This window comes from Balaenoptera acutorostrata, chromosome 2, assembly GCF_949987535.1.
Source record: "Balaenoptera acutorostrata chromosome 2, mBalAcu1.1, whole genome shotgun sequence".
Lineage (NCBI taxonomy): Eukaryota > Metazoa > Chordata > Mammalia > Artiodactyla > Balaenopteridae > Balaenoptera > Balaenoptera acutorostrata.
In genome coordinates this window covers 67,390,921-67,405,566 of record NC_080065.1, presented here as the reverse complement: position 1 = coordinate 67,405,566, position 14,646 = coordinate 67,390,921, and the positions used below count along the sequence as shown (strand labels likewise).

Sequence of the window (14,646 nt, the reverse complement as noted above, 5' to 3'; positions counted from 1 at the left end):
GAGCCACAACTACTGAATCCTGCAAGCCACAACTACTGAAGCCCGTGCGCCTGGGGCCCGTGCTCCACAACAAGAGAAGCCACTGCAATAAGAAGCCCCCGCTCACCGCAACTAGAGAAAGCCCGCGCACAGCAATGAATACCCAACGCAGCCAAAAATAAATAAATAAATAAATAAATTTTAAAAAACTAGTAAAACAAAACTACATTAAAAAAAAAAGAAAACAGATGCATGCACTCCTTTTGATAGTCTATCAGAACATATCAAGAATCATAGAGGGCTTCCCTGGTGGCGCAGTGGTTGAGAATCTGCCTGCTAATGCAGGGGACACGGGTTCGAGCCCTGGTCTGGGAAGATCCCACATGCCACGGAGCAGCTGGGCCCGTGAGCCACAACTACTGAGCCTGCGCGTCTGGAGCCTGTGCCCCGCAGCGGGAGGGGCCGCGATAGTGAAAGGCCCGCGCACCGCGATGAAGAGCGGTCCCCGCACCGCGATGAGGATTGGCCCCCACTTGCCGTAACCAGAGAAAGCCCTCGCACGAACCGAAGACCCAACACAGCCAAAAATAAATAAATAAATAAATAAATAAATAGGGGAAAATAATTTGATCCTATGAATTAATTTAAAAAAAAAAAAAAAAGAATCATAGAAATGAGTATGTTCCTTTGATCCAGATACCTGACTCCCAAGAGTTTTTTTCTCCTAAGTAATTAAACGAAAATGGAAGTGGAAGCTTTACATGTGTAAAGTTTTTATAGAAGCGTTATACTTGAAATTGATGCACAGAGGCACAATTGATAATGTTTTAAGCTAATTGCATGGAATATTAAGCAGCTATCTTTAAAAAAATATGACTAATTTAAATCTATAAAGTATGCAAATATGAATAATACTGTTACATCAGTTATTACAGTACATATTAGATGCTGAGTATTGTTGTATGTCTTCAATCGCCACAACAACTCTACAAGTAGGAACTATCGTTAATCTCCCTTTTATAGATAAGGAAAATAAGGTACAGGAGATAAACATGACTCGCCTAGTAGATGACAGAATACATTCAATTTGAGTGCTTCAACCCAGAATCTTTGCTCTTAACTACTATAATATACATGACTACAGTTGATGAAAACTATATATTGGTTATAAGTTGGCTAAATCCAAAGGAAATAACAGTTACTAGACTTAGATAATGGATGACAAATGGTAAATTTTGATAAAGCTGTTTTAAATTTTAATTTTTTAAAGCAGATCCACTAGGTGTCCCTATGACAATCATATCTATGCATATATGTATGAATATATAAAAATATATATGTATACTCCCGAAATATATTTATCTTTTCCATGTGATTTTACAGGTAAACAGAATTTGGTGATTATGGGTAGGAAAACCTGGTTCTCCATTCCAGAGAAGAATCGACCTTTAAAGGACAGAATTAATATAGTTCTCAGTAGAGAACTCAAGTAAGTACTATACCATAAATTCACCACAAGAAAATCATGTTCCGTTTCTTATGGTAGAGGTCAGTATAGGACAAAATAAAATAGTATGAATGTAACTATGGATGAAGCTACTTAATATCATAAAGGTGATTACAGAAAATAAGAAGCAGTTATTTATGCCATATGACAGTAACTTATTCTGTTACTCAAGTGACTGATTTCATCACCTTGACAAGTTACATTAAATCTAACTAAGGTAATAGATTTGCACGTTTCCTTGAACCATTCATCTACTATTTAAGTAGACTTAAATATCAGTTATATAATGTAATTTAATAAACTTTTCTAGTTTTACATAAAATCAAAATACATATATTATGGAACTTGCCAAACTTAAATGGTTATCCCCTCTCTGTACCTAGCCCTAAATGCAATAAGATGTAAATTTTAGGATGGGCTAAAAACTGGTCATAGTCTTGTGCCCTGTTATTTCTAGTTTACCACAGCAGCCAAATAATATTTTGTGCTTGTGTTCTTTACCCAGCATCTGAAGGTTAAAATTTTCAAAGTTTTGAAATGGAAGCATTTCTTAGGGATTCTAGGGAGTGTCTCTAGTTGGCCTGGGGGAGGAATATTTCTGTTTACCAATTTAACATTAGGTAACATAGTTCTGGATGCCTGGAAATACCCTGGGGACTTGGCAGGGTGAGGAGGGGGAAGCAGTTTAGGTAAAAACATTAAGACTCTTCATCAAGTCAACTCCAGTGCTTTTACCTTCACCAAGGCTTCCATGGTATTTACTCTACATGTGATGCATACTGATTGCTATTTGTTTCTTTTTGTTATTGTTTACATTGGTTCCAGCCCACTAAAATAACTTCTGGAACCCCAAGGGGTTTTGCAGGAGTTTTCTGGGGGGAAGAGGGGAACCTGAATCATACCATAAGGGAAAGTTTGGGACTGGCATGGTAATTATTCTCTCTTAAACTAATAATCACAAAAAAAAATGCAGCATCCTAGAGCACTGCTTGCTTAATAACAGTGGTCATAATATTCCTTTCCCATGTGTATTATTAGGGTTCACCCAGAGCAGCAGAACCAGTAGAAGATAGATAGATAGATAGATAGATAGATAGATAGGTAGATAGATAGATAAAAGAATTTTATTGCAAGGAATTCCACAATTGTGGGGCTGGGTAGGCAAGTCCAAATATCTGTAGGGCAGGCCATCAGGAAGGGCAGGCAGGAACTCTTCAGAAGGGGCTGAAGCTGCTGCCCGCTGGTGAAATTTCTTCTTCAAAGAAGCCTCAGATCTGTTCTTAAGGCCTTTCAACCCCTTGAATTAGGTCCACCCAGATTAAAGTCATTTAATTATCAACTTTAATCACATCTGCAAAATACCTTCACAGCAACACCTAGATTAGTGTCTAAATAACTGAGTACTATAGCCTAGCCAACTGAACACATGGAAGACCATACAACCACGGAAGGAAAAACACTACACAGCTATAGTCTAAGGGGACTCAGGCTTATATGGATTTTTTCTCCTGAATCCCTCCTAGAATGGTATAGGTTAAAAACTTGGAAGAAAGTATACCAGAATATTTCACTGATTGCCTTTGGGTGATGGGGAATATGCTGACGTGCATCTTGCCATCTGCCCCGATCTTCATGCTGTTCTCTTTCTCCTGGTTGCTAGGATATTCTGATTATATCTTTACTTCATAGAATCCAAATTCACAGACCGTATTGCCATACCCAGAGACTCTTTAATAACATATTCTTGAATACTACTCAAGTTTATTTATGGCCAGCTTGAGCTAAAACAAACATAAAGAAATCTCAGTGGGGGAGATGTTCAGTTGGGCCAGCATATCTCCTCAAATGATGAGTCTAATTTCTTCCTTATGACCCCCTGTGGTGTATGTAATTGGATTCGGTTGTTTCTTATGTATTTATATGTAACATTTGTTGGTGCATTTCACTTTTTTTTTTAAGGCAGAGAGAAAATTTAAAATCTTTATCACCCAGCACACCAAGGAAATAGGGATACCAGTTAGAGAAAAAATTTAGAGTTATTTTTTGTCCTTCCTTCTGCTTCCCTACTTGCTGGTCAGTTCCACCCATATCCTGAGCACCTGCTATGTGCCAGGCACTGCTAGGTCCTAAATAAAAGGGGGAAGATTTACACATGTAAATCTCTTGCTCATGCAAGCTTTTAGAGATATTCAATTTTTCACCACCACCACACAATGTAAAAAGAAACTGAATCCTCAAAGTAATCCAAAAATTTGCTGCCAGATACTAGTCATTTTGCATAACTGTTTCCTTAATAAGGTATAGGAAAAATGCCTTTCCAAAGCTTTCTAGACAATCGAGTTGTGGCTTTAAAAGAAATATTATGCAGCCACATTTGGAAAACAGGCATATTCTCAAAATGTTAAACATAGAATCATCATAAGACCCAGCAGTTCCACTCTTTGGTATATAATCAAGAGAAATGAAAACATGATTACATAAAAACTTGTACACAAATGTTCATAGCAGCATCATTCATAGTAGCCAAAAAGTGGAAACATCCCAAATGTCCATCAGCTGATAAATGGATAAACAAAATGTGCTATATCCATGCAATGCAGTATTATTCCACGATAAAAGGAATGAAGTACTGATATATGCTACAACATGAATAAGCTTTGAAAACAGTATACTGAGTGAAAATTTAAAAAGCCACACACTGAAGGCCATTTGATTCCATTTATATGAAATGAAATGTCCAGGATAGGCAAATCTGTAGAGACAGAAAGTAGATTATTGGTTGCCTGGGAGTGGGGAATGACTGATAATAGGTACAGGGTTTCTTTTGGGGGTGATGGAAATGTTCTAAAAGTAGATAATGATGACAAAAAGTACTCCATGAACATATAAAAAATCACTGAATTATACACGTTAAAAGGGTGAATTGTGTGGTATGTGATTTCTATCAAAATAAAGAGGTTTTTTTAAAGTCTTTGGAACCAAAAATCAAATAAAGAAGTTTTACTGCAATGCTGCAGCTTTGGCAGCATCTTTAGAAAATCCAGAATTGCCTGCATGATATAAGATGTTGTAAACTGTCTTCAGTCCATGAAGTTGTCTAACACTTCATGGCAGAATAATTTTTTATGGTCCTGCTATCATATTCTCCACAGTGATTAAAACTTTCTTCTCTTCATAAAGCTTCAGTTCTCTCCCCACCACTCACATACTTGGTGTAGCAAAGACTTACCAACCTGGCTTCTAATACCTGTTCTGGCACCTATTAACTTTGCGGCTTTAGGCTTTTTTAACTTTGAGCCTTGCTGAACCTCAACTTTCTTATCTACTGAATGGGATTAATAATGACAACTTCTTAGGGTGATTTTGAGGGTTAATTAATATTTTATATGTTAAATTTCTGACACACAGAAGGTACCCTACAGATATCAGGTCCTACTTCCCCAGTCCTTGCTATTTTAGCAAAATTACATAATTTTGTAGCTTATTGAAAATATTAATATTAATGAGATCACAATGGACAGCCTCATGATCTTATTTTCACCTTAACATATCACTTTGTTCTTCCTTCCCTCAATCTTGAGACAGAAAAATCCCCTGCTTTTAAAATCAATTCCTTCCCCCGCCTCCACTGTTTTATTCTAGACTCCACTTTTTTTCTGTCCTCAGGACCTTGCTCTATTATACTGCCCTTTAGTATTTTAAACCTCACCACAGATTACTTTTCTTCTCCTCTCAATTTTCCTTAATGTAAGCCTCAATAATATTTATAGTGGCCTGTCACTTCTGTGTTTTGCTCATGCTTTTACCTCCTTAAAGACTCAGCTGAGGGATCAGACTCCAAAGAGAATTCTTCCTGTCACCCCAGCCAGATGATGCACAACCTCTGTGCCCATCCAGCATCCTCCGTACGTCCCCGTTGCATGTCCTTTTCACTTTTATGGCCACTGCTGAGCTATTTCTTTGCCTGCCATCACAATCTTTTTGGTACAGGAAGTGCATTTTTTTTTAAATCTCTATTTCCAGCACCTAGCATATCTCCTAGCAGAGTAGGGGTTCCAGAATTTTCATGGAATAAATGGTCTGTAGTCAGTTTATAAAAATAGAATCATCCCGGGGCTTCCCTGGTGGCGCAGTGGTTGAGAATCTGCCTGCCAATGCAGGGGACACGGGTTCGAGCCCTGGTCTGGGAAGACCCCACATGCCGCGGAGCAACTGGGCCCGTGAGCCACAACTACTGAGCCTGCGCGTCTGGAGCCTGCGCTCCGCAACAAGAGAGGCCGCGATAATGAGAGGCCCGCGCACCGCGATGAAGAGTGGCCCCCACTTGCCGCAACTAGAGAAAGCCCTCGCACAGAAACGAAGACCCAACACAGCCATAAAAATAAAAAATAAAAAAAAAAAATAGTTTGGGCTTCGAGTCCTACCGGCCTGGGTTTGAATCCTGGATCCACTGTTTGACCTTGGGCAAATGTCTTTAAAAAAAAAAAAAATTAAAAAAAAAAAAAAAAAGAATCATCCCACATAACAACACTTTGTAACCTGCCTTTACCCCACTCAATATATTAAAAGATTAATTTCTATAAATATTTTTGGTGGCCACATAGTATTCAATTATGAGAATGAAGCATATTTGAATCAGTTTTTAATAGTTAGAAATCACATTTTTAAAGACTGAGTATTAAAGGTCTTAAAGTGAACATATTTCTGAATTCTGGTTAAGATGTGATTCTAGCCTAGGGTTTTTGTTTTTAACTGTTTTCCCAACAGTCCTCAGGGAAATTGGGGCAGAATTCTATCTGCCATCCTCTTTACATCAGGGACAATGGAAAGGATAATGTTTATATAATACCCCAGGGTAATCAAATGAGGCAGCTCAAGGCCAGAAAACACTGGTCTGAGGGCTCTGCCTAAACTAGGCCACACCATCTCTGAGGCCTGAGGGAACCAGAATCTAACACCTTTGTAGCCCAAGGCCACCAGTTGAAAGCCTATTGTCTGAATAAGAAGTGCAGCTCAGGCTCCAAAGTCAGGCTGCTGGAATTCAAATCCTAGGTCCACCATTTCCTAGCTGTGTGACTATTGGCAACCTAATCCCTCAACCTCAATATCCTCATCTTTAAAAAGGGATAATAGTACCTACATAGGACTACTGGCAACATTAAATGGTATGATGAGTATAAAGCACTGCCTGACCCTACTACTTGTCAGAGCAAATAGGCACTCAATTAATGTTAGATATTTTCTTTGTAATACACCTATCCATCAGGTAAAAAGCAGCCTCCCTTGAACAGGACTTTTAAGGAAAGGAATGGAAGTATCACTGGAGTGCCTACTATGTGCATTATCTCTTTTAATCTTCATGCCAACCCTCTGAGGGAATTCAAGATTCTAGGTAAGAAGCAAAATATCAAGCATGGCCACATACTTCTTGATGTAGAATATGTGTGCTACCACATACCAACTGTCCTTTGTGAGGGAATCCAATCTGGATCGGATTGAGATAATTATAGAAAGAAAATTTATCGATGAAATAAGTAACAATATTGAGTGCTTGCCATATGGTATTTATTGTGTTAGTTTCTAGGATTTGTGCTGTGAAGAGGCTGATGAACTCAACCATTGGCTCAATTTTTTTGCTAATTTTCTGCCCATCTAGGGTCAAGTGTTTCTTGTGCAACATTTCTATACCACTAAGTAGCAATACTGTGCTGAAGCATTTCCTCCGTGTCTTTGTTATAACTAAAATCTGAAACAAATCCTTAATCTGTTCTTTGTTTTCCTTTTTAGACTCACTGCAAAAGGGCAAAGAAGTAGTCTTTACCTTAATGCCTTGAATCATTCTCAAGACATTGTTCCACATTCTTCACAAAAAGATTGTCTCCTTTCTTTGAAGTCCACACCAACCATGTATACCACCTTCTAAATCATTTTGCTGTAATCCGACTACTTCTAGAATACCTCTTCTGGTTTTCCTCGTATGTCAGTTCCTAAATCACCGATTTACATCCTACCTTAACTCCTGTCAGCAGTCCTGACTTAAACATCCTCAGTTACTAAAACCATCTTGACTCTTTCAAAGTCATTGTAAACTTTGTTTATTAAACTAGACTGTCTTCTCCCCCCAACTCCAAATCTGTTTCTTCCAAATTCAGTTCTCCCCTTGAATGGCCTGGTCCATCCTAGTCACTGCAACTGCCCTGATACCTTTGGGGATCCCTTGGCTCCTTTAGCTTCACCCTAGCCTCCGTGTCTTTTTCCAGCTTTGAATCAAAATACATTCTTTGTGCTATCTTAACTCCTTGAGAGATGACAAAGAGCCAAGTAAGTCAAATAGATATCAAGAAGGTGAGAAAGGAGGCAGCAAAGAGAATGAATAGTCCCCATTAGCTCTTAACTAATCATTGTTGGAACTACTAGTTCAAAGGCAATTATATTATTTTTTAAAAGCATCAGTCTAAGAACTTGACATTGAATTGTAATTTCTGTTGTGTCTAATTACTCTGAAAGCCAATTCTGCATGTTTCTTCATTTATAAAGGGAATTGCAAACTCTCACCAAAATAACAGTTTTGGAAGTTGGGAGAGACTGAGCTAGTCAATATAAACAATAAATGAATTGACTTTTCCCCTTTGGGATTTTTAATTACAAAAGTAATAACATGCTCATTTTTTGATAATTCATTTATTTCTATATTGTTTGAAACATGAGAATCCTTTCCCCACACCCCAAAGGTAACCACATATTAACAGTTTGAATATCATTCCAAACTAGTCACTCAAACATATCACTCTTTTTTCCAACATTTTATCAAGAAGACGTTCAAGCCTATAGAAAGAATTTTACAGTAAACACCTGTATACCCACAACATAGATTCTATCACATAGATTATTTTATACTATGCTTGTTTTATCATCCATCCAACCATCCATCAGTCTTATTATTTTTATGCTTTTCCAAGTAAACTGCAGACATTAGTATATTTTCCCCTAAATAATTCATTATATATCTCATTAACTAGAGTTTAATATTACTTTACTGTTTTTTTCTTTTGAAATAAATATTATGTACAATGAAATGTACAAGTCTTACATTTACATTTGCTATATTTTAACAAATATATGCACCTAGGTAACCCCATATCAAAGATATAGGACATTACTGTCACTCCCAGAAAGCTGCCTCAGGCCCCTTCCCAGTGAATCTTTACCCCATCCCTCCGGAAACAACTACTGTTGTGATTTTTTTTCCACCACAGATATCATGCAGTATCACAAGTGGTTCTGTTTTTGATTCATTGTAGACCATACATACACAAATGTGGGTTGAATTTATTGGCCATGGGCCATACTGATGTTAAATGCTTTTTATTGAAAGGTTTCATATTTATGATGATTTTAATTTTATAATTACTGCCTCCTAGTCAGATTATTTGACTAGTATGAATGGGGTTTATAGAAATTATGTGTAATTCTTTCTTGTAATCTCAGGGAACCTCCACAGGGAGCTCATTTTCTTGCCAAAAGTCTGGATGGTGCCTTAAAACTTATTGAACAACCAGAATTAACAAATACAGTAGACATGGTCTGGATAGTGGGAGGCAGTTCTGTTTATAAGGTAAGTAACGTTATCTGTGACTATAAGGAAATAGTCTACCCTCTTTCTTTCAGCTTCCCTGCCATCTCAACTTTAAAAAATTAAACCATGAGCAAAGGAAGCACATTATTTCTCCTGGAAGTTAGACATATTGCCAATTTGCACTATTCATTTTTTGATACTATCATACAAACTAAATGAAAATTTTAAAGTAAGTTTTTAGGTCTGTACCAGTCTATTTTCAATTCAAAATAGTTGATGTTTCCAATTTTAAAAACATTCTAAATCCTTCCTGAGAATTGTACTTGCACTGCATTGTCTTCTCCTCCCTGGATGTGCCTAGATACACTAAGCTATCGTCTTTTCCTCAAGGATAAATATTATGTCCCTTACTGAGGAAAGGCTGTGGCTCTCCATTGAGATACACTGACTAGATGTATGTGAACTTGTTCAAAGCACAAGACTTTCCCTCAACAATTTTCATATAAAGTGAGGGTAGGGGGAAAGTGTTACATGATTTCGTATCATAAGGGAAGACACTGTGTTAAATAGAAAATATTCCTTTTTCTTGATACCAGATGACTTCCAGCTTTAAAAATTTTTGAGGATAATAAATAGAATATTATAACTCTTTTATAACACTGAGGAAAGATTACATTTATGGAGAGGAAAAATCAGCCCCTACCCTTTGTGGCTTGTCATAATATATGAACACTGAAATTATTTTGGAAAGAAGTATACCAGGATCCTAGGTGGCATTATAAAAACTCTGTTTCTTGGGTTCCTGTTTCTACAATCTTTAACATTCTCCATTTGTAATAGGGGGAAAATGGACATTTTCCTTTGATCTTTTCAGCCAAAAATGAATTTCTAAGAAAATAAGTTGTTTATTTTGCTGAGTGCCAATCACATTTTGAACGATTCAATACCATAGTCACTTGAAAATGTATTCTTTAAACAATATAAGTACTTAAATACAGTTATATAATTTAATATATCTGTACTTATATAAATAATAAAGAAGTAGAATCTGTAGGTTTTTGCATTATCTGCCTCACATCACACTGACTTACAGAACATTCGGGACTACCAGCCTGTTTTTATAAATAAGGTTTCAATGGAACACAACCATGCCCATTGGTTTAGTGTTGTTTATGGCTGCTTTTGCCTACAAAGGTAAGAAACCATATGGCCCACAAAGCCTAAAATGTTTACCATCTGACCCTGTGCAGAAAAGGTGGGCCAGGATTATTTGGCCTGAGGCAACCCAGCACTGGAGCCTACAGGCCCTTTGGTGGGGCTAATGGCGGACTCTGGGAGGGCTCACACCAAGGAGTACGTCCCAGAACTTCTGCTGCCAGTGTCCTTGTCCCCGTGATGAGCCCCAGCCGCCCTCCGCCTCTGCAGGAGCGCTCCAACACTAGTAGCCGTGTGGCTGACAGGGTCTTCGTGCTCCGGCCGGGAGTCAGGCCTGAGTCTCTGAGGTGGGAGAGCCAAGATCGACATTGGTCTACCAGAGACCTCCCAGCCCCATGTAATATCAAATGGCGATAGCTCTCCCAGAGATCTCCATCTCAACACTAAGACTCAGCTCCACTCAACAACCAACAAGCTACAGTGCAGGACACCCTATGCCAAACAACTAGCAAGACAGGAACACAACGCCACCCATTAGCGGAGAGGCTGCCTAAAATCATAATAAGTGCACAGACACCACAAAACACACCACTGGACGTGGTCCTGCCCACTCGAAAGACAAGATCCAGCCTCATCCACCAGAACACAGGCACCAGTCCCCTCCACCAGGAAGCCTCCACAACCCACTGAACCAACCTTACCCACTGGGGGCAGACACCAAAAACACTGGGAACTATAAGCCTGCAGCCTGCGAAAAGGAGACCCCAAACACAGTAAGTTAAGCAAAATGAGAAGACAGAGAAACACACAGCAGATGAAGGAGCAAGGTAAAAACCCACCAGACCAAACAAATGAAGAGGAAATAGGTAGTCTACCTGAAAAAGAATTCAGAGTAATGACAGTAAAGATGATCCAAGATCTTGGAAATAGAATGGAAAAAATACAAGAAACGTTTAACAAGGACCTAGAAGAATTAAAGAGCAAACAAATAATGATGAACAACACAATAATTGAAATTAAAAATTCTCTAGAAGGAATCAATAGCAGAATAACTGAGCAGAAGAACAGATAAGTGACCTAGAAGATAAAATAGTGGAAATAACTATTTCAGAGCAGAATAAAGAAAAAAGAATGAAAAGAACTGACAGTCTCACAGACCTCTGGGACAACATTAAATGCACCAACATTCAAATTATAGGGGTCCCAGAAGAATAAGAGAAAAAGAAAGCGTCTGAGAAAATATCTGAAGAGATTATAGCTGAAAACTTCCCTAACATGGGAAAGGAAATAGTCAATCAAGTCCAGGAAGTGCAGAGAGTCCCATACAAGATAAATCCAAGGAGAAACATGCCAAGACACATATTAATCAAACTATCAAAAATTAAATACAAAGAAAAAATATTAAAAGCAGCAAGGGAAAAGCAACAAATAACATACAAGGGAATCCCCATAAGGTTAACGGCTGATCTTTCAGCAGAAACTGCAAGCCAGAAGGGAGTGGCAGGACATATTTAAAGTGATGAAAGGGAAAAACCTACAACCAAGATTACTCTACCCAGCAAGGATCTCATTCAGATTCAAAACCTTTCAAAAAGGAGAAATTCAAACCTTTACAGACAAGCAAAAGTTAACAGAATTCAGCACCACCAAACCAGCTTTACAACAAATGCTAAAGGAACTTCTCTAGGCAGGAAACACAAGAGAAAGCAAAGACCTACAATAACAAACCCAAAACAGTTAAGTAAATGGTAATAGGAACATACATATCAACAACTACCTTAAATGTAAATGGATTAAATGCTCCAACCAAAAGACAGACTGGCTGAATAGAAACAAAAACAAGACCTGTATATATGCTGTCTACAGGAGACCCACTTCAGACCTAGGGACACATACAGAATGATAGCGAGGGGATGGAAAAAGATATTCCATGCAAATGGAAATCAAAAGAAAGCTGGAGTAGCAATTCTCATATCAGATAAAATAGACTTTAAAATAAAGACTATTAAAGAGACAAAGAAGGACACTACATAATGATCAAGGGATCAATCAATGAAGAAGTTATAACAATTTTAAATATCTATGCACCCAACATAGGAGCACCTCAATACATAAGGCAAGGCAAATGCTAACAGCCATAAAAGGGAAAATTGACAGTAACACAGTAACAGTAGGGGACTTTAACACCCCACTTTCACCAATGGACAGATCATCCAAAATGAAAATAAATAAGGAAGCACAAGCTTTAAGTGATACATTAAACAAGATGGACTTAATTGATATTTATAGGACATTCCATGCAAAAACAACAGAATACACTTTCTTCTCAAGTGCTCATGGAACAATCTCCAGATAAGATCATATCTTAGGTCACAAATCAAGCCTTGGTAAACTTAAGAAAATTGCAACTGTATCAAGTATCTTTTCCGATGACAACGCTATGAGACTAGATATCAATTACAGGAAAAAATGTGTAAAAAATACAAATACTTGGAGGCTAAACAATACACTACTAAATAACCAAGAGATCACTGAAGAAACCAAAGAGGAAATCAAAAAATACCTAAAAACAAATGACAATGAAAACACGACGACCCAAAACCTATGAGATGCAGCAAAAGCAGTTCTAAGAGGGAAGTTTACTGCAATATATTTCTACCTCAAGAAACAAGAAACATCTCAAATAAACAACCTAACCTTACACATAAAGCAATTAGAGAAAGAAAAAAAAAAACCCAAAAGTTACAAAAGGAAAGAAATCATAAAGAGCAGATCAGAAATAAATGAAAAAGAAATGAAGGAAACGATAGCAAATATCAATAAAACTAAAAGCTGGTTCTTTGAGAAGATAAACAAAATTGATAAACCATTAGCCAGACCCATCAAGAAAAAAAGGGAGAAGACTCAAATCAACAGAATTAGAAATGAAAAAGGAGAAGTAACAACTGACACTGCAGAGATACAAAAGATCATGAGAGATTACTACAAGCAACTATATGCCAATAAAATGACCAACCTGGAAGAAATGGACAAATTCTTAGAAAAGCACAACCTTCCAAGACTGAACGAGGAAGAAATAGAAAATATAAACAGACCAATCACAAGCACTGAAATTGAGACTGTGTTTAAAAATCTTCCAACAAACAAAAGCCCAGGACCAGATGGCTTCACAGGTGAATTCTATCAAACATTTAGAGAAGAGCTAACACCTATCCTTCTCAAACTCTTCCAAAATATAGCAGAGGGAGGAACACTCCCAAACTCATTCTATGAGGCCACCATCACTCTGATACCAAAACCAGACAAAGATGTCACAAAAAAAGAAAACTACAGGCTGATATCACTGATAAACATAGATGCAAAAATCCTCAACAAAATACTAGCAAACAGAATCAACAGCACATTAAAAGGATCATACACCATGGTCAAGTGGGGTTTATCCAAGGAATGCAAGGATTCCTCAATATACACAAATCAATCAATGTGATAAACCATATTAACAAACTGAAGGAGAAAAACCATATGATCATCTCAACAGATGTAGAAAAAGCTTTTGACAAAATTCAACACCCATTTATGATAAAATAACCTTCCAGAAAATAGGCATCAAGGGAACTTACCCCAACATAATAAAGGCCGTATATGACAAACCCACAGCCAACATCGTTCTCAATGGTGAAAAACTGAAACCATTTCCTCCAAGACCAGGAACAAGACAAGGTTGCCCACTCTCACCACTATTACTCAACATAGTTTTGGAAGTTTTAGCCAGAGTAATCAGAGAAGAAAAAGAAATGAATCCAAATCAGAAAAGAAATAAAACTGTCACTGTTTGCAGATGATATGATACTATACATAGAGAATCCTAAAGATGCTACCAGAAAACTACTAGAGCTAATCACCGAATCTGGTAAAGTAGCAGGATACAAAATTAATGCACAGAAATGTCTTGCATTCCTATACACCAATGATGAAAAATCTGAAAGAAAAATTAAGGAAACACTCCCATTTACCATTGCAACAAAAAGAATAAAATACCTAGGAATAAACCTACCTAAGGAGACAAAAAACCTGTATGCAGTAAACTATAAGATGCTGATGAAAGAAATTAAAGACGATACAAACAGATGGAGAGATATACCATGTTCTTGGATTGGAAGAATCAACACTGTGAAAATGACTGTACTACACAAAGCAATCTACAGATTCAGTGCAATCCCTATCAAATTACCAATGGCATTTTTTACGGAGCTAGAACAAATCATCTTAAAATTTGTATGGAGACACAAAAGACCCTGAATAGCCAAAGCAGTCTTGAGGGGAAAAAACGGAGCTGGAGGAATCAGACTCCCTGACTTCAGACTATACTACAAAGCTACAGTAATCAAGACAGTATGGTACTGGCACAAAAACAGAAATATAGATCAGT

General features: G+C 37.5%; 1 protein-coding gene across 4 annotated transcripts in view; it reads left to right on the top strand.

The window, feature by feature from the left end:
* The window catches only part of DHFR (dihydrofolate reductase), a 28,754-nt gene that overhangs the window by 2,208 nt on the left and 11,900 nt on the right, over positions 1-14,646 (top strand). For all 4 annotated transcript variants that reach the window (XM_057540255.1, XM_057540257.1, XM_007179768.2 and 1 more), the window contains 2 exons: positions 1,363-1,468; positions 8,975-9,101. In XM_057540255.1, coding sequence (XP_057396238.1) covers positions 1,363-1,468; positions 8,975-9,101 — 233 coding nt within the window. The remainder of the gene's footprint in view (positions 1-1,362; positions 1,469-8,974; positions 9,102-14,646) is intronic.